Source organism: Chionomys nivalis, chromosome 4, assembly GCF_950005125.1.
Source record: "Chionomys nivalis chromosome 4, mChiNiv1.1, whole genome shotgun sequence".
NCBI classification, from domain to species: Eukaryota; Metazoa; Chordata; class Mammalia; order Rodentia; family Cricetidae; genus Chionomys; species Chionomys nivalis.
Window position 1 is genome coordinate 119,271,656 of NC_080089.1, and position 20,661 is coordinate 119,292,316.

The 20,661-nt window shown below is 44.8% G+C and overlaps 2 protein-coding genes across 4 annotated transcripts in view; both read left to right on the top strand.

Annotated features, from left to right (window-relative positions):
- Lars2 (leucyl-tRNA synthetase 2, mitochondrial) overlaps nt 1-20,661 on the top strand; it is a 97,422-nt gene that overhangs the window by 25,211 nt on the left and 51,550 nt on the right. For both annotated transcript variants that reach the window (XM_057767147.1, XM_057767146.1), the window contains exons 4-6: nt 19-110; nt 1,740-1,800; nt 19,709-19,798. In XM_057767147.1, coding sequence (XP_057623130.1) covers nt 19-110; nt 1,740-1,800; nt 19,709-19,798 — 243 coding nt within the window. The remainder of the gene's footprint in view (nt 1-18; nt 111-1,739; nt 1,801-19,708; nt 19,799-20,661) is intronic.
- On the top strand, nt 12,030-13,460 carry LOC130872844 (heterogeneous nuclear ribonucleoprotein A3-like). 2 transcript variants are annotated; one of them, XM_057767149.1, is made up of 2 exons: nt 12,030-12,075; nt 12,145-13,460. In XM_057767149.1, exons 1-2 carry the CDS (start codon nt 12,070-12,072, stop codon nt 13,210-13,212), a joined length of 1,074 nt encoding a protein of 357 aa, XP_057623132.1. In that variant the 5' UTR covers nt 12,030-12,069; the 3' UTR covers nt 13,213-13,460. The 2 variants fall into 2 exon arrangements, with proteins under 2 accessions (XP_057623132.1, XP_057623131.1); XM_057767148.1 differs by having other exon boundaries at nt 12,036-13,460.

The window sequence follows — 20,661 nt, forward strand, 5'->3', positions numbered from 1 at the left end:
TTTGTTCTGCTATACCAGGTTATCAACCCCATAGGGTGGGATGCATTTGGATTGCCTGCCGAAAATGCTGCCATCGAGAGGAATTTGCACCCAGAAAGCTGGACTCAGAGGTAAAGGTTTAAGGCATGCTCAAACACTTGTATATAGAAACCTTTTTTAAAACATTATTTTAAGCCTATGCCTAAAAGAGACCAGAAGAACAAACACAAAAGCCACCACAACATTGGCAAATCGCCAAGAGATAAGTAAACAGGATGGTGCGCACTGGTGTTTGTCTAGTTAGTTAGCTAGTTAGTTAGTTGCTAGTTATGGGGGAGGTGCATGTATCACAGTGCACCTATGGAAGTCATGGGACAGTCCACAGAAGTAAGTTCTCTTCTCTCGCGTGGGTGTGGGGATCAACCTCAGGCTGTTAGGTGTGGAGCCATTGTGCAGCTCCTGATATTTGCCTTTTAATGCTCTGCATTCCTAAGAAATACCAAAGAAGGTTGGTGTTTGTTTATTCAGAGTTTGTATGGATGCTTGTTATTTACAAAACTATTCTTTCTTGGAGCTTTTACCTTTAAAAAGAAACCGAAGTGGAGAGAATTGCATTTGTTCACTTTCAACAGGTTTCCCTTTGAACTATATCCAAACACTACTTTCTGATTTTCTCTGAAAATTTAGTTTTTGTTTTCATAATTTATGAGCCAGGAACAACTTAGTGTAGCTACCCGAGGCTGGGTGTGACTTTCCCTTCTGCCCCATGGCTTAGGCTTCCCAGCCTGTCACTGCTGGTGAAGTACTGAATACCTTACAGCAGCAGAATCTCCCCCTTCACATGCAGAAGGGCAGTTCCAGGGCCTGTCTTTGGAACCTCTGCTGCCTCTTCTCCTTTTTCCTCCCCTCCCCTCCCCACTCCGCCCCCTTCTTTGTGTAAGATGAATACATGTGAATGTCTAGGTAGGGGACCCCATACATGTGCCCAGCAGGACATGTCCATCGGGAATCCAGAGCGTGATGTCAGGTGTCTTCCTGCATCACTTACTGTCCTGAAACAGGGTCTCTCAGTGAGCTGGAAGCTTATTGTTTTGCCTAGTCTGGCTTGTCAGTAAGCTCTAAGACTTGCTTGGCTTTTACATGGATTGTGAGGATTTGAATTCAAGTCCTTGTGCTTGTGAACCCAGCACTTTTACCACCCCCAACAACTGTATCCCCCCCAACACATATACACACACTATCCCTGCCCCCCAACACACACACACACATGCACACACACACACACACGTGTGCGCACACACGTGCACACACACATGCAGTGCGCGCCCACGTGCGCACACACGTGCGCACACACGTGCATGCCCCTTCATTGTGCTCTCTGTTCATCATACAGTTAATTCTAGATGAGTGGAAGTGATAACAAAGGGGAAAATGACAGCTCTAATAAAGCTGATCAAACGCGGCATAAGTTAATTCCCAGCAACAAGAACTAAATTGACTAGTGCACTTTTCTGCTACCCAATTTGGGGCAGTTTTAGGTTCTGATTGACAGAAGACTGTGTCGTTTCTTTTGAATTTTCCCAATTTGTCTGTTAAGTGTGTGTGTGTGTGTGTGTGTGTGTGTTTCTGCTAGGGCAAGCAACAGTTGAAGCTTCCTTGACTGAGATAGACTTTTTAAATTTTCCAGAACACCCTTGAAATGTAATCCGTCTGTGTCCCTGACCTCTCTCAGAGTAAACCTGCTTCCCTTTGTTCCACAGCAATATTAAATACATGAAGAAACAGCTTGACCGTCTTGGCCTGTGCTTCAGCTGGGACAGGGTGAGTCTGTGTTTTTTCCTGGGGGCTCTGCCCAGGGGAAGACCTGCTTGCATGGGACTCCACCTCCTGTTTGTGCTGGGAGGAGGGGAGCTGACAGGTCACAGGAGAGATGGTTTAGCAATCCACAAATGCAGCAGAACCCCAGTGGGTGTTTTGTCTGTGAAAAAGTAATTTTCTGTGGGATTAAGCTAAGAGAGTTAACTTATTTGACTTCATAATGGGCTGTGCTGCGTGTGCGTGGCAAAGGCTTTGCACAATGATTTCTGGCTCCTAGAAACAGTTTAAAAGGATTATTGAATCCACATTAAAGTGATTAAATATTAACCTGCAGGTTCTTTGGGTGATTAACTGACCATTTATTTATATTTCGTTCTGTATTTAGAATCGGTTCACACACAGTCCACAGTGATTCTGCCACATACAGTCTCTGGTCTGTATCCCTGTCAAACAGTTACACACCAAAGCCAGGGGGAACCCCAGAGTAGTCCTCAGTTCACAGAGGACTACCTGGGGGTCACCTTTAGAGGCCTAGGCACTGGAGGGTAAGCTGCTGGGTAAAGTTGCTGTTTGTCCTTCAGTGAAAGGCCCCATCCACGCCATGATCCCTCTTAGCACCTCACCCCTCTACAGACTGAGTGGGGTTTACTGAAGCCTCGAGGATAAATGCAAATTCAAGTCCTTCCCTCCCTAGCCACCTCTTGAGTGACTGAGATGAAATGAGTACAGGGGAAGACAGAGACCTCCGCTTGTTTTGGTTTGGGATTTCCTTTCCTGCTCCTGATTATGATGCCTTGAGCACCAGGTAGGGATTTGTTGATAGAAAGTGAAATGTTGACCATCACAGAGAGCCTCTCAGGGGTGACATTTGGTGTTTCACTGAAGGCAAAGATGGGCTGTTGACCTTTGTCGTGGTAATAACACCCACCACAAATGGCCAGAAGGGTGTAGGGTTACTGGGTATGATGACAAACTTGTAGTCCCAGAGAAGCGAAAGGTTGTTAGTATTGATTTTCATAACTTATTCTCTCTCACTCTCATTATCTCCCTCTCCCCCTCCTCCTCCCTCTTGGTGTGTGTGTGTGTGTGTGTGTGTGTGTGTGTGTGTGTAACCCAGGACTTTGTAATGCTAGGCAAGCATACAACCCCTGAGCTAAACTGCTCATACTTATTTTCTAATTAGAATTAAAAGAAGAATGAGCATGGGTGCTTAGCTTGTATATATGTCTATGCACCATGCACTTGCCTGTTGACTGTGGGGGCCGGAAGAGCGTGTCAGGTCCCATGAAACGGGAGTTACAAATGTGTGTGGCTGTGTGGCTGCAGGAAATCAAACACAGGTCTTCTGGAATAGCAGAAAACACTCTTGACTGCTAATCACACTTTAAAAAAAAAAAAAATTATTTTACGTTCCATTCAAAGTTCTCCTCCCCACCCCTCCTCCTGCTCTCCCCCGCCCCATCTTCCCCTCGACTCTCTCCTCTGCTCCTTCCCACTGGTAAGGGCTCCCTTGAGAAGTCATCAAAGTCTGGCACATTAAGTTGGGGCAGGACCAAGCCCCTCCCTACCTGAATTTAAGGTTGAGCATGGCATCCCCACCGTAGGGAATGGGCTCCAATAAGCCAGCTCATGCACCAGGAGTAGATCCTGGTCCTACTGCCAGGGGCCTCACAGATAGATCAAGCTTCACCAATGTCTCCCACATATGGAGGGCTTGTTTGGTCCCATGGAGGCTCCACAGCTGTCGGTCAGAGTTCCTGGGTTTCCACACGTTTTGTTCAGCTGTCTCTGTAGATTTCTCCATCATGATCTTGACCTCTCTTACTCATATATTCCATTTCCCTCTTTTTGATTGGATTCCCAGAGCTCAGCCTGGTGCTTGGCTATGGATCTCTGCATCTCTTCCATCAGTTACTGGATGACAGCTAGGGTATTTAGCAATCTGAATACAGGAGAAGGCCAGGTCAGGCTCTCCATTGTTGCTAGGAGTCTTAGCTGGGGTCATCCTTGTGGATTCCTGGGAGTTTCCCTAGCACCAGGTTTCTATCTCAGGATCTCTCTTCCATTGCTCTCCCACTCTGTCCCTCTTCCCCCTCAACCATCCCATTCCCTCATGTTCTCCTATCTCCTTCCCTTTACTGCCTCCCCTTCCCCCCAGTTTACCCAGGAGATCTCATCTATTTATCCTTCCCTGGGCAATCCTCTTAGGGTCTTCCTTGTTTCCTAGCTTCTCTGGAGCTGTGGATTGCAGCCTGGTTATCCTTTGCTTTACATCTAATATCGATTTATGCGTGAGTACATACCATGTTTGACTTCCTGAGTCTGGGTTACCTCACTCAGGATGGTTTTTCTAGTTCCATGCATTTGTCTGCAAATTTCATGATGTCATTGTTTTTAACATTCTGAGTAATGGTACATTTACACAAATTCAACTTTTTAAAACAGCTGTGGGAGGCTATTACAAAGGATCAGGGTGTGGTTCCAAGCATCCACATGGCCCCTCACAACCAGGGGATCTGATTCTCTCTGAGGGCCTTCCACTTCTGTGGTGTGCTTACATACATGCATAATATAAGGTCACAGGCAGGAAGCTGATGCCAGTGTGATGCTGTTAGCTGGAGCTCAGCTCTTGCTCAGATCCCCTTCCACACCTGCAGTGTTGTGCGGATTTGTGTAACCTCCAGCTGCTCCATCGTGTTTGATGGTAAAGTCCATGGCCAACCAGAACCATCTCTGCATCTCTGCACAGGTGCCCTTTAGATGCCCATTTGGGTGCTTACTGGACTTGTAGGGGTGGTGGTGGTGAGGTATTGTGGCTCTCTGTTTCAGAATTTTCAGTTTGGTAGGAGGTAGAACCTCATGCTCAAGCAGAGATGTTCCCTCCTGGTCTCTTTCTCTGCCCTGGCAACTAAACACTATCATCAGCATCGACTCCAGCGTGGATCCTTTGATTTTAGTTTTGCCTACTGTGAGTGCTCTTGCTCTGTGGGGCTTTCTCTGTGGCCCTTGACCAGGGTCTTTCTCAAAAGCGTCGACTTTCTATAAGCTCAGTGCCCATCCAGTCCTGACCTGCCTTGGTCACTGTTCTTTCAATCTTGTTTTCCTTTACTTTCTGGAAAAACTTGCCATCTTTATGTAGAACTAATGTTGTTTTTAGTATTAGTACTAGTTTTGTTTTTGTATTTTTAGATTTATTATTTTTTCTTACCTCGTCCAGCCCCATTTTTATTCTTAAGAACAGAAATGCCTCTTAGCTAGGTGCCTTTTCTTTTCATTATTTTGCTGTTAAGTTCATCATAGACCCAGATATGTTCAGAAGGTTTTTTGGAATGCAAACAGATATTTAATGAAGATTTATTTTTGCTTCCTACAATGTCTTTCACAGTTTAGAATGCTGCATTCTTCTTGCTTGTTTCAGAGTCTCTCCTGGACTGAGTTTTCTGTTCTTTTCTTCATTTTTGACTGAATGACTGGAGAGACCCATCAGCCTGAGTGGAGGAAAAAGGACAAAATGGGGAGACAGAGGGCCAGTTTATTTAATTGACGAGATAAAGCTGCGCCTTTCACAAGCCATAGTCCCAAAGTCTCGTAAAAACCAACAGATGGCTAAGTGACAAGTAGCCAGATATTTGAAAAATAAGATGGCTCAGCAGTTCTAGCTTGTGCCCCGACAGAAGAGACAGAGCCCTGTAGCTGAGCCATAGGCTCGTTCTTCCTGACTCTCCCTGGGCCAGTGCTAGCTTGTGCCCCAGCAGAAGAGACAGAGCCCTGTAGCTGGGCCATAGGCTCGTTCTTCCTGACTCTCCCTTGGGCGAGAGCTCTTGAGCTGTGTTCTCACCGTTCTTACGGGAAAAGACGAATTCTCTAGACTGTGAAACATGCCTTCCTAGAATTAGTGCATTTCTGGTGAGCCGGGGTTACCGTGAAGTGTTGTCTCAGGACAGCCCCTCCTGTTGGGAAGAAACTGAAAGCTGAATACAACCAGCTCAGCGTCTACTAATGGAAGAAGAAGAGGAAAGAGAAGTGAGGGAGGAAGAGGAGAGAAAGGAGAGAGGGAAGAGGCTTTTATTTGTGGAGCACTTGCTTTCTGGAACAATTGGCCGGCTTCCTAAAAGGTGTAGACTGTGTTAATCTGCTTCCCATTACTGTAGCAAATATATGAGGTAATCGACCCACAACGAGAAAAAAATTGTCCTGGCTCACAGCCTGGGACAATCCATGATTGACTGAGTCCCCGGAGAGGAATTAACACATCATGGCAAGGAGCACGCCAGAGAGCAGACAGAGCTGTTCACTTCATAGGCAGGAGTGGAAGGGAGGTAACCCAGAACCAGAAAGACAAACATGGTATGTACTCACTCTTAAGTGGATATTAGATATAAAGCAAAGGACAACCAGGCTACAATCCACGACCCAGAGAAGCTAGGTAACTAGGAGGATCCGAAGAGGGACACATGGATTTCCCTGGGAAGGGGAAATAGATGAGGTCTCCTGCATAAGCTGAGGGCAAGGGTGGGTGGGTGAGGGGTAGGGAGCTGGAGTGGAGGGGGAAATGGGAACACGAGGGATTGTGGTTGTCAAGTTGCGGGCAGGATGGAGGGGAAGAGTAATGAAAGAGATAACTTACTAGAGGGAGCCATTTTGGGGTTAAGGAGAAACCTGGTACCAGGGAAACTGCCAGGAATCCACACGGATGACCCCAGCTAAGACTCCTAGCAATGGTGGAGAGGGTGCCTGAACTGGCCTTCTCCTGTAATTGGATAGGTGACTACCCTAATTGTCATCTGAGAGCCTTCGTCCAGTAACTGATGGAAGCAGATGCAGAGATCCACAGCCAAGCCCTGGGCCTACTTCAGGAGTCCAGATATGACTGCCCCTAGATATGGTGGGGGAGAGTTTATTGTACATAGCCAGAGGTAGAGACATCTGGGAGAGTCCAGAGTTAACATGGCTATACTCAGCTGGGCCATGTGAGGAGAAGGGGGAAGGAAGAGGAGTGAGAAGTAGCTGACCAAGAGAGGTGGCCAGGGCCAGGAGACTGGCAAAGAGAGTGAAGGGTTGACCAAAAGAGGAAAGGGGGCAGGAGGAGCAAAATGGCTGGATTACAGGGAAGGGCAGCCCAGCCCCTGGGCTGGAGGAGTCTTGGGTAGGGGGCAGTTGTACTGTCTAGGAGGGCCCTGTAACAGGTAGGGACTGAGAGACACTGTGAGAAGGAACTGGTAGCCAGGTCCACTTTGATACGTTAAATAGGCCCCTCAGCCGATGTTCAGGAGAATGGGTCATTGGTTGAAATCTGAAATTTCTTGGGTGAAAAATACATCTGCAGGGTTTGGATGAGGACAAGGTGTTGCTTTTTTGTCTCTCAAGCCTAGAAGGACGAATTAATCCTTGAAGGAAATGATACTGAGCTTGTTTCCAATTCAGTGGCCTGATTTAGCAAGCCACAACAGTTGAAACCAACCATATCAGAAAGTTTTAGGATGGTTTCTTTGTGTCTGAAAACAAACAGTGCAGCAGGCTGATGAGTAAGACCTAAGTTACCCAGCTTGAGGAACAGGATCCTGAATTATAAGTGCAATTTAGGGTGTCTTTTGGGGCAGTGAAAGACTCGTGTGGCCTGTGGCTAAGAGATATTCAGTGCAGCTGACTGCGGGGCTTTGGAGAGGCTGCATGAGCAGGAGCCAGGGCGGCGGAGCTGCTGTACCGCACTTACTCTGTGTTTGTACTAGGTTAGCCCTTTTGCTGGCTATTTTTCCAGATTTTCTCACCAATGCCTTACAATCTGGCTAAGACTGGGTGTCTACTGAGACAGCACTGATACTCTACATCTTGCATAAGGGTAAGCAGCCATCTCTACCTTACGGCCTCAGTAAGACTCAGTTGGCACTGAGGGCTTTGTGACATCCCCTTTGTCAACACAAGTCTTTTTGTTTCTATTTCTCTTGCTTTCTCATCATGTTGTACTTTCATCTGTGAAAAATTCAGGGGCTGAAGAGATGACTCAGCAGGTAAAAGTGCTTGCTGCTTAATCATGAGGTCTAGAGTTCAGATCCCAGCACTCAGATAAAACGCCATGTGTCCAACACACATCTATAACCTCAGCTTAGAGTGGGGTGGAGACAGCAGGACTTTTTTGCTTGCTGTATTCCAGCCTAGCTTATAAAATGAGTTCCAGATTCAAGGAGAGACCTTGCCTCAAAGGAATAGGCAGGAAGTGATAGAGAATGGTAGTGTTTTCTTCTGGCTTCATATGAATGTACAGGTGTGTGTACCTGCACATACATGTACACTCACACACACACACACACACACACACACTGACAGAAGGAGGAGGAGGGAAGCAGGGAGAAGGAGGGAGCTTGCAAGCAGCCATCATGCTTTAGCATCAAGGAATAGCAGCTCACGCATTTCACATTTCCAGAGCTATGTTGGGTTTCTTCATTCCTTGGCCTCACCTCTTTTGGCTTTTCCTTCCCCACCCTGGATGGGGTTTACAATTTAGGAATAGTGTCCTCTTCATCCCTAACACACAGGCCCTGCACCCTTCCAGCCTGAGTTCACTTAGATGCCATGGTTACGATTACAGAATGAAAAGTCATCATTGCACCAAGGTCCTGGCACCTTATTTACACATGTGACTAAACATCAGATACTAGAAATAGCAAGTCCTACAGAGTGGCAGATATATTTTTAAATGAAATTTTTAATTTTAAAGGAATCAAAAACATCTTAAAACAAAAAGTACCTTGAGGCAGGCGAGTGCCTGACAGCCAGGCTGGGGAGAAGCTTCCACTGGGAGAGCTCAGAGCCAGTTGCCTTGACAACATGTGGCAGGCACTCCAAGTATTTGACTAAGACAGTCTCCTTTTAGTTCCTTACAAGTGAAGGCTGGCCGGGCGGTGGTGGCGCACGCCTTTAATCCCAGCACTCGGGAGGCAAAGGCAGGCGGATCTCTGTGAGTTCGAGACGAGCCTGGTCTACAAGAGCTAATTCCAGGACAGGCTCCAAAACCACAGAGAAACCCTGTCTTGAAAAAAAAAAAAACAAGTGAAGGCTGTTCGTCTGACCAGTCTCTGGTACTCCATCAGAAAAATTAGTGTTCCTTTGGGTGTCCCTTGTGGTTGGAACTCACCTTTGGGAGGGAGGCCAAGGTGGTGCCTTTGTCTTTACTGAAGTGATTTTGCTGTGTATCTTTTGGGACTGACGTGTTTTGGTTGTTGTGAAGTCTTGACCATGTCTTGGCACCTCTGCATGTCCAACTGGGCCATGCTTACGAGCCTTTTATCTTCCTCTACTTGAACCCTAGCCTAAAATAAATAAGTTAATTAATTAAAATTAAAATAAAAAATTCACTGGGTTGGGAGCTGGGAAATGTTTCAGTCACTAAAGTGACTGCTGTACACGTACAAAGCACCTGTATTTGGATTCCCAGCACCTATATAAAAGCTGATTGAGGACGGGGAGTATGGGGCAGGAGCTCTCTGTCCAGCCAGCCTAGCCACACTGATGTGCTCCAGGTTAATGAGAGACTTTGTCCCAAAAAGTAAAATGGAGAGCGACAAAAGATGCTCATTGTTTACATGTGAGCACACACGTGAACGTGTGCACTTACCCCCACACACACACACACATAGTTTCTGTTGTTCTGTCAAGGCAATTTTCTGTGACTTTTTCTAAGTTTATGGTTTTATTTCTTGGGCTTTGTCTCAGGTGAAATTGCTCACGCTGTGGCATGTTTCTCCAGCTCATTGCTTAACGGAGCTGCAGATAGCTCTGTGGCCACCACTGTCTGAATTGTGTATTATAAAAATGGTGTTTTCTTCCATCTCCTGGCCCTCATCCATGTCTAAGAAATTTCTTCATTCTCTCAGGAAACCTAGAGACTAGCCTCATGAAAGTATCCATTGACAGATTCTGCCCTGTTGAACTCACCGTTTGAGGATGTTTCAAATTACATCAGTGTTCCCTTTAAAAAGATGGAGTGCTGGTCTCTGCTCACCTATACTGAGGACAGATTGCAGTTCAAACTAATTAATCTTCTCTGTAGCTTATGGAGAGTGTTCTGTCCCTAAATGTCAAGTTAGCAACGCTGTCCATTTGTTAGATTGCCTCGGTGAAGTCAGTTGGCAAAGAATAATTACCAAGAAATTCAGCAAATTGTTACTTTTTGTCTGCATGTAAGTAGCTCCTGTGATCTTGAGTACAATGGGTGGAGGAAATCATCAAGTTACCAGGTACATGGTAAACTCAAATACACACGCGCTCGCACTTCTGAAGATGAACTGTTTTCAGTAAGAAAGACTCTGTCTTCAAAGCTGCAGGCCTTGATCTCCCTGCTGTTAATATTCTAAATTTTCTTTAAGAAATGTAGACTTCAAATCTTTCACATCACTTAAGAACTTGGCTTGTGGCCCTGGACTTGGAAAGCAAGGCCTTTAAGAAAAAAACACACACTGTGTAAAAGTGCAGTGTCTAGCATTCACAAGTTTTGGTTTTCTTTAAATGTTCATTTTCAATCTAAAGGTAGTTCTGCATGGAGAAACATAATTGCGTAAAAATGAGTGTTCAGACCGATGTAGGCTCAAGATTAATTACCCTGATATTAACACCTTTTCCTTCAGTTCTACAAAGAGGGAATCGGGGGTCTGATGCAGGACGGTGGCGAATGGGAACTGGCAGGTGGGAAGAAGGGGGGCAAAGGAAAGAGGCCAGGAGAAAGCCGCAGTGGGATCTCAGTAAGAGGGAGTCATGGGGACGATGGTCCAGAAGGGAGGAGGGAGGAGGGGGGCCACATGGTCTGGTGTGGTCCTGAAGATGTCAAGGAGTCACTGGGAAAGATGTAGTTTAGAGGGAGTGCAGCAGGACCTTGAGAGGAGGAGAGGCAGCCCTGGCCTGAAGCAGGTGAAGGCCAACAGCCTTGCTTCTCTTCTCCCACGGGGACAGACATGGAAGGGGATGCCGGGGGACTTTGCTGAAGAGTGGTGAGACTGTAAAGCTTCTCAGAGGTGGAAGAAAGACCATCTTCCTGTCATTCTCTGCCCTGGACAGTACTCTGTGAGTCTGTAGAGTCGAGTCATGAGTGAATGCATGTGCGGATCCGCTTCCCTTTCTTCCCTGACCCCCACTGCCCACTGGTGCGTCTTAAGAAAAAGACCCAGCAACTGATCCTGTGTCAGTTCTTCTCATGGGTGAGTTAAAAGAGAGCAGGAGTGTGATGCTGAGCTGGCCTGACCCTGGGTCACTGTGAATCCTGAAAGGCTGCTGCTCTGTTTCAGGTCTGGAAACTGCTCATGACACACACAGTTCTCCATTTGTCTTTGGAGACTGCACACAGGTTTCTTCTTTTTTTTTTCTTTTTTCTTTTTTTTTTGGTTTTTTCGAGACAGGGTTTCTCTGTGGTTTTGGAACCTGTCCTGGCTCTTATAGACCACGCTGGTCTCGAACTCACAGCGATCCGCCTGCCTGTGCCTCCCAAGTGCTGGGATTAAAGGCGTGCACCACCACCGCCCGGCTGCACACAGGTTTCTTAAATCACTGTGTGGTATGTTGGGGAGGCATTCCTCAGATGAGGTGCTGAGAATAAGCCAGACTGGGATTCCAGAACAATGGTCCACTCATTTCTTTAAAAGCCTTTTATAAAATTGTATTTATAAAATTGTATTTATAAAATTGTCTAGAACTCTGCCTCAGGCCAGAATTGCTTTGCTTTGCTTTTGCCCAGGCTAGACTGAAACTCACTGTGTAGCTCAGACTGGCCTCAAGTTCAAGGGAATTCTCCTTCCTTGGCCTCCTGAGTATGAGATTATCGGTGTTTATTACCACATTTGGCTTTGGCCTTGTCTGTTTTGTAACTATGATGACCCTTAACTCCTGGAACGAATGTTTTGTTTAATGAAGGTTCATGAACCTTCTGCACACCTCTGAGGGGTTGACAGTGTCGGAAGGGCAGGCTGGTTCTCTTCAGATCCCTTCATCTGCACAGGCCTTGCAGCATCTGTGTCAGAGGACACAGTAAGGTCAGAGGGAGCTCTCTGGCCTGCGGTGGCCCAGACCATCCAGGCCCCAGGCTCCACTTCTGCCTCCCGTCCTGTGGCTCCTCCTCTCATCCTCATAATCCGGCAGCCTGCTTGAGAGGCTGGCCGCAAGCTTTCAATCCTCCTGCCTCAGCCTCCTGCTGCTAGCTTTCTACAGAGGAGAAGAAAAAGACAACAGGACAAAAAGAACAGGAAGAGATATTGAACTCGAGTTGGAAGAGGCGAGTCCGGTCTCAAAATGGAGGTAAAACCGCCGCCCGGTCGCCCCCAGCCTGACTCCGGCCGTCGCCGCCGCCGCCGGGGGGGGGAGGAGGGCCATGATCCAAAGGAACCAGAACAGTTGAGGAAACTGTTTATTGGTGGTCTGAGCTTTGAAACCACAGATTATAGCTTAAGAGAACATTTTGAGAAATGGGGCACACTTACAGATTGTGTGGTAATGAGAGATCCCCAAACAAAACGTTCCAGGGGCTTTGGTTTTGTGACCTACTCTTGTGTTGAAGAGGTGGATGCTGCAATGTGTGCTCGGCCACACAAAGTTGATGGGCGTGTGGTGGAACCAAAGAGAGCCGTTTCTAGAGAGGATTCTGTAAAGCCTGGTGCCCATTTAACAGTGAAGAAAATCTTTGTTGGTGGTATTAAAGAGGATACAGAAGAGTACAACCTGAGAGACTACTTTGAAAAGTATGGCAAGATTGAAACCATAGAAGTTATGGAAGACAGGCAGAGTGGGAAAAAGAGAGGATTTGCTTTTGTGACTTTTGATGACCATGACACAGTTGATAAAATTGTTGTTCAGAAATACCACACTATTAATGGGCATAATTGTGAAGTGAAAAAGGCCCTTTCTAAACAAGAGATGCAGTCTGCTGGATCACAGAGAGGCCGTGGAGGTGGATCTGGCAATTTTATGGGTCGTGGAGGGAACTTTGGAGGTGGTGGAGGTAATTTTGGTCGTGGTGGAAACTTTGGTGGAAGAGGAGGCTATGGTGGTGGAGGTGGTGGCAGCAGAGGTAGTTATGGAGGTGGTGATGGTGGATATAATGGATTTGGAGGTGATGGTGGCAACTATGGTGGTGGTCCTGGTTACAGCAGTAGAGGAGGCTATGGTGGTGGTGGACCAGGCTATGGAAACCAAGGTGGTGGATATGGTGGTGGTGGAGGAGGAGGATATGACGGTTACAATGAAGGAGGAAATTTTGGTGGAGGTAACTATGGTGGTGGGAACTATAATGACTTTGGAAATTATAGTGGACAACAGCAATCAAATTATGGACCCATGAAAGGGGGCAGTTTTGGTGGAAGAAGCTCAGGCAGTCCCTATGGTGGTGGCTATGGATCAGGTGGTGGAAGTGGTGGATATGGTAGCAGAAGGTTTTAAAAAAAACAGCAGAAAAGGGCTACAGTTCTTAGCAGGAGAGAGAGCGAGGAGTTGTCAGGAAAGCTGCAGGTTACTTTGAGACAGTCGTCCTAAATGCATTAGAGGAACTGTAAAAATCTGCCACAGAAGGAGCGATGATCCATAGTCAGAAAAGTTACCGCAGCTTAAACAGGAGGCCCTTCTTGTTCAGGACTGTCAGAGCCACAGTTTGCAAAAAGTGCAGCTATTGATTAATGCAATGTAGTGTCAATTAGACGTACATTCCTGAGGTCTTTTATCTGTTGTAGCTTTGTCTTTCTTTTTCTTTTCATCACATCAGGTATATTGCCCTGTAGATTGTGGTAGTGGTACCAGGAATAAAAAATTAAGGAATTTTTAACTTTTCAAAAAAAAAAAAAAAAAGAACAGGAAGAGCTGATTCAGACCCAAACCAGGACTGTGCCAAGCTATCAGTCACCCTCTATTCCCTCTTCTGCCTTGAGATTGCTGAGGGGCCTCTGAGTGCCCTTCCTGACATCACACTTGAGTGGAGCACCAGGTGGATCCTGAATGCCGTGATTCCAACGGTGCATCGTTCTTCTGTATCACAGACATAACCAAAGCTTGGTGCCTCCACCTCCTGGACATCATCAATGACAGATCACTGGGCCAGAAGTCCCTGTCACACTGGCATAATTGCTAGGTTAAATTATTCAAGGTCATCGGGTGGAAATGGCTGGTTTCCGAGAGGTTGCTTTGAGCCTCTTTGTGTTTCTGAGAGAGCATATCTATCTTCTGCCTTGGGTTCTATGTTTACCTATAAATCTGTGAGATATTTTTTTACTCCGACCCCAGGCAGAGTAAAGTGTAAGATTACAATGTGGAGGAGTCACTTTCCTGAGATCTCAGATAGACAGCTAGATGGCGCTCTCCAGAGCTCATGGGTATAAAAGCTTGATGGAGATCTGTGTGGAGGGAAGCCAAACTGCAGCTGTTTTCAGAGCTATGCATTTGAATTACCTATTTGTGCTGAAACCAGTGGAACCTTAATGCAGCGTGGGCTTGTTTGTGTATAAGTGATTTCCTGCATGTATTAATGTGCGCAGTGTGCTTGCCTGAAGAGGTGTCAGATCGCTTGGAAATGGACTTACAGACAGCTGTGGTATGCTGGGGCCAGTCCTTCGCAAGCACAGCAAGTGCTCTTAACTGCTGAGCCATCGCTCCAGCTGTGTGAACTTATTTGAAAGCAGGGGAAAATAAGGTACAGAATGTTGGGGGATTTGGGGACAGTCAGCCTTGTTTGCTTTTTCTGATGGTCTCACCAAAAAGTCTTACTGAACTGGTTGCCTTCAATGCCTGTGTGTCTGAGTGCACTCTACAGATGTGGTTGGATCTGGATATTCAGGTTCATGGACTAGATTCCAAAGGGTGATGTTTAAACACTTTTGTTGTTGCCAACTTTTTTGTGGGGAAATAAACCAATATATCCCATATGTATGTCTCTCATTTCAAAATAGAAATATTTATTACATAAACTTATTATATGGGATTTTCTAAGGCAGACCACCACTTGTAGTCGGATGCTGCTCGTTTGTTCCTGGCCACCCAGACCCGAAATAATCTAATCACACAGAAACTATATTATTTGCAGTACTGTTTGGCCAATAGCTTAAGCGTATTTCTAGCTAGCTTTTACATCTTAAATTAACCCATTTTATTATTTTATATTTTACCGCAAGGCCCTGGTTTACCAGCAAGGTTCCCGTGCATCTGTTTCGTGCGGCTGCATGGCTTCTCTCTGGCTCCGTCTACTCTCTCTGTATATCTCTGTTTGGATTTTCTGCCTGGGTCTGTTAAGCCATTGGCTTAAAGCAGCTTCTTTATTAACCAATGGCAATAAAACATAATAACAGCATATAGAGGAGAATCCCACATCAACCACTTAGGGATATTTTAAATTGTTTAAAATCTAGATGCTAAAATAAATCACTTGTCCCTAGCAAACCCCTGTCTCTGTGGTGCCAGGTTCCTGGTGCTTTACCAGCCGTGTTCAGCAGAGTGACCACATCTGGTTTAGGAAGGAAGCTGAGTAAATGCTCTACCCAGGAGACGATATTTAATCTCTTTTGTTACTTTTTATGGACCATCCACAAAAGAATGGCCTGGTTAATGTTCCCTTGATCTGCCTGTGGCTTCAGACTTAAAATGAAATAATATAAACCCTTAGATAAAGATTGCACCATTAGCATTTAAAGGTAAAAAGAGTGTATGGTGCCTCACCCTGTAATCTAACACTTGGGAAGGTGAGACAGGAAGAGTGCCCTGAGTGTAAGGCCAGCCTGGGTTCCATACACGATTCCATCTCAAACACAGAAAAGGAGGGCTGGGCGGTGGCTGGCATACACCTTTAATCCTAGCACTCGTGATGCAGAAGCAGGAGGATCTCTGTGAGTTTGAGGCCAGCCTGGTCTACAGAGTGAGTTCCAGGACAGGCTCCAAAGCTACAGAGAAACCTTGTCTCAAAAAAAAAAAAAAAATTAAAAACAAAAACAAAAATGAAATTCATGTGTAGCTGAATAATTTGGGAGGACTGTCTTCCTTGTTAACTCTGTAGTGTTAGCACATTTGGTAGGCATGTAAGTGCACTTTTGTTCGCGTGCGCACACACATGTGAGCACACTTGTGCACACACTGGTGACAAAGCATTCTTTCTAGCCATTGTCAGGTAATCCTCAGGGAGCAGAGTCTTTGTCTTATTTGAGAGGGAAGACTGTTAATATTTTCTGCTCTCTTAACTGTAGAACTGTGTTTTTAGTAAGTAGTTCATGGTGAGCACGTGAAATCCTGTGTTCTCTAACTGTAGAACTGTGTACAGTGAGCAAGTGAAATCCTATGTTCCCTAACTGTGAACAGTGAGCACAGAAAAGAAGGTTTTGCTTTTTAACCAGTTGTTTAAACTAAAAACTTTTAAGTGACATAATTTCAAAAAAAGGCCTTTGATGGTTTTAGAGCATGAGAATTCACTATTTTCATTTTGTTTTTTTCTAATGGGCGAATCATGGCAGGTTCCAGAAGAGATGTGTGACTCTCATTGCTTGTAAGTTACTTGACTTAGTAAGAAAGCTGGCCTACCACGGATAGGAAGGCTCAGCGTGGAGACCGCATCACTCTCCTGAGGCCCAGCCTCCTTGGGCAGTTGCACAGCAGTGGCTCTGACCACACAGCAGTGGCCGTGACCACACGGCAGTGGCCCTGACCACATGGCAGTGGCTGTGACCACACGGGTTTCCTGTAGATGGCAGTTGCAGAAGCAACAGATAAAACAGGTCAAGTCCAAATGTGAAGTTAGGAAGAGAGGGGCCCAAACTCCCTCTTTCACCTTGGTTGGTGCCCAGAAGGAACATAGGCTAGATGAAGGTCTCCTGCTCCACTCTTTCTTCCCTGGCTTTTCTACTTCAGTAAAACTGATTTCCAAAACTGCAAACCTAGTTGAAGATAATGCTGTTCTATTGCTATGTGACTTTTATTCAGTGTCCAGAAGCAGATCCAGGGGCTTAGAGAGTGTATTATAAAATATTATCATTGTAATGCATAGTCATTATAATTCATTTTCTAATTTGTTATAGTATATTCATTGGAAAATTTTTTATATTTTATTATGAGCAACTCAAATACAAAATAAAGTGTTAATTGGCCCCATCCCTAGTTTCATTTTATTCATATTTGCTTTACATACTTTTTAAAAACTGTAGTCAATAAAGATCTTTTTTAAAAAAAAAAGAAAAAATGATATTCTACAATAGCAAGGTCTAAGAAAAATTTCCCATAATCCTCACCCACCCTACCCTTCAGTTCAATCTATTTTCCTTGTGTACTGTGACTGTATACACAATTTAACTGTGAAACCTAAATGAGATATACAGATTTGCTTTTGTAGACAGACTTTCACATGTCTGTCTTATTCCCAGTTCAGCAGCACTTTGGGGTCCCTCCGTGTTGGAGAGCATAAAATGATGAGTGAAACAGAATAGAAGATGGCTCCCGACAGGTTAAAAGTGGAGATTTAAAGATATTTGACCAGAGAAGCTAAAGAGAGCAATTCTGTGCCGTGCTAGTAGGTGAGGGGTTGAGATGTCAGCTTTAGCACTGATGAAGTTGACTTGAAGAGACAACACTCCCTGTCTCTTAGTCGGATTCTTGAGCTGGTAGAGTTCCTCTCGTGCCTGGCACCCCCGTATACCAGGTGCCTATGGAGTTCCTGGGAGCTGGTGATTCATGTATGTGGCAGAGAAACCACAGCTTAGGCATTGGTGGGGGCCAGGCTGCTTGGGACCACCAATAGAATGGCTGGTTTGTCACTGTGTGTCGTTGTGGGGACATGGAACTGGTGGTCAGAGTTGAGTTATTCGGCATCTTTAAAAAAAGATTCATTTATTTTATGTATATGGATATTTTGCTTGTATTTATGCCTGCACACTACTAAAAGTCACCAAATTCCATGAGACTACAGTTATAAACAGTTCTAAGCTGGGAACTGAACTCAGGACCTGGAAGAACAGCCAGTTCTCTTAATTGCTGAGCTGTCTTTCTAACCCCTGTTCTACATTAAAATAAGAAAACTGTTTTCTGGGCTTGGGTTATAGCTCAGTGTTAGAGCACTTGTTAGCATGCCTGAGTCCCTGGGTTTGATCCCAAGTACTGCCTGAAAATATTGTTTTTTTAATATTGGTGCTCTGCTACTTAAAACAACAGCAATAACAAAACAATAATAATAAAACAACCAGGAAAACTAGGAATGCAGCTCAATTGCTAGAATGCTTGCCTAACGTGCATGAAGCCCTGGATTAATTAGATCCCCAGTAGCACACAGTCTGGGTGGAGTGACTGGCATGTGCCTATAACTCCGCATTCAAGAAGCAGGTAGATCAGAAATTCAAAGTTTGAGGCTAGCCTTGAATACGTGAAACCCTGTCTCAAAAGAAATGAATGAATTTAACAGAAGAAAAACAGCCCTTTTAGGTTACCACTTCCTATTATATTACATTTGCCTTCCTCCTGGGTTTGAAGCTTTCCTTATTTATTCATCTTAAGGAATATAGAAGTGGTCTGCACTTGGGTAAAGTCTATCTTTTGTAGAAAGTCAGCTACAGGTGGAGCCATTTGAGAAACACTTTCCCACTATCCCCTGTAGACAGACTTTTCTTTCCTGTTCGCCAGTTCCCAAATAACCAACACAGAGACTTGATATTAATTATATGTGCTTGGCCAATAGCTCAGGCTTATTACTAACTAGCTCTTACAACTTAAATTTCTTAACTGTGTTCTACCATGTGTCTCATGGCTTGTTATCTCATTTTATACACATTCTGTTTCCTCTGTTTCTGAATGGTGACTCTTGAGACTCTACCCTTCTTCCCAGCATCCTCCTAGTCTGGCTCTCCTGCTCTGTCTCTTCCTGCCCAGCTATAGGCCTGTCAGCTCTTTATTAACCAACGAGAGTGATACATATTTACAGTGTACAAAGATTGTTCCACAGAAACCTCCTTTTCTCTTTTTCTGCCAGTGGCAGTGCTGAGGATTAACTGCAAGGTCTCAGGGTTGCTAGGCAAGCAAGCACTCTGTCACTAAGCTATGCCCAGCCCTTTATCCATGCCTTTTACTTAAAGTTCAGCAGCACTAGAAAAAAAGAAATACATGACCGTTATAAGTTACTTTGACTTCACCAATGCCAAACCTCATCAGTTAGTGAAGTTCCATTTTTTTTTAATTTTATATTTAAAAGTGTTTTTCAGGCATAATGTAAACTTTAGGAATTTTTGATTAATTTCCCCATGTAGACAACAGCTTGATTCATATTATACAGTAAAGGGAGAATAATGAGGCTATGCAAACTATCAAACCGTAGGTTCTATGTAGACACAAGATTTAGTTTGAAATGAAATCCTCTTGTCATAATTGCTTTTCAGATGAGCTACAGTCTTGTTCCCCAGTATATGTTTATCCAGGCAGAAATGTCCATAGCTGGATTGGAAAGATGGCTCGGTAGTTAAGAGTACTTGCTGCTTTTCTAGAGGACCTGAGTTCTGGCTTTTCACAGCCATCTGTACTCTGGTTCCAGGGGGTCCGGCAACCTCTTCTGGTCTCCATCAATAATAGCACTTGTGCACATACCCCACACCACACGCATACAATTTTGAGTAAAAATGAAATCTTTATTTTAAAAAGTTCATAGCCGTTTCCTGTACTGTAACTTGTTAGTCATGGGTGACAGGCAAAGGGCTTGAGAGTCTCTTACCGTTGTAAATATCTAGGAAAGATGGAGGAGACATTCCAATAACACCATCTCTTTCTTCCCAGAATAAATGGCTATTCCCTCACTTTGAGAGTTAGTGGAGATAAGTTGGTAAATACTTGGACATTTAGTTGTTTTTAAGAACTGAATCTCAAAGCTGTGGTATGTGTGGTGCAGTGCTTGCAGAGTCTGACTCTGCATTTATGCCTCTTCTTTTTTTGGCAGGAAATCACTACCTGTTTGCCAGATTACTACAAATGGACTCAATACCTATTTATCAAACTCTATGAAGCTGGACTGGCCTATCAAAAAGAGGTACATTCATGTTAGCTACCCTTTTAAAACTTTATGAATTTTCTCCATCTTAGAATCATCACTTTTAGCCAGGTGTGGTGGTCCACACCTTTAATCCTAGCACTTGAGAGGCAGAGGCAGGTGGATCTCGGTGAGTCTGAGACCAGCCTGGTCTGCAGAGTGAGTTCCAGGACAGCCAGAGCTACATAGTGAGATTTGTCCCAAGATGCATGCGCCTCAGGGTCGTAGGCTCCTCTGCAATAATCCTAGCATGGCCAAAATAAAACAGGATTTCTTTTTACCTACTAAGTAAAACCCTTCCTGCGTCTCCCTGGTGTTAGTGGTAATAACAGATGGGCCAACTTTCTTTGGTTTATGAACCTAAAAGTTTTAGGTCCTAGATACTTAATTTCCTGGTAATCTCTGTATACTTTTGAGGGGAAGACCTTGGGGACCCCATGTTAGAGAAAATAAACTGTACCATGCTCCTCTTCCCATCTCATTCCAGATGGCATAGTCTCAAGTTTTTGGTGACTATATTACTTGCAGTTATAGAATCACAACCCAGCTTCTCTGCTCCTCATATTCATTCTCTGTAACATGATTCTCTGAGGATGAGTCTTCTTACCACACCACAAAGCTGACTGTGAAAATGAAAAGGCCACACGTAAGCTCTTGGAAGACTAAGGCAGGAGTAGCTCAGCTGTCAAGCTTACCACTTAGCTGTAATCCACATGGAAACCAGCACCTGGTTATCACTCAGTAAAAGTCAGTGTTGTTATTAAAAAGCAGTATATTTATTTCTTCTGCAGTAATCCTATTTTTCTAAACATTAAATAGATAACCATTTTTTTTCTTCTTTTCCAAAGTGTTCTAAAATTTCA

Coding starts and splice junctions, on each gene's coding strand:
- LOC130872844 (XM_057767148.1), top strand. CDS start 12,070: ATGGAGGTAAAACCGCCGCCCGGTCGCCCCCAGCCTGACTCCGGCCGT.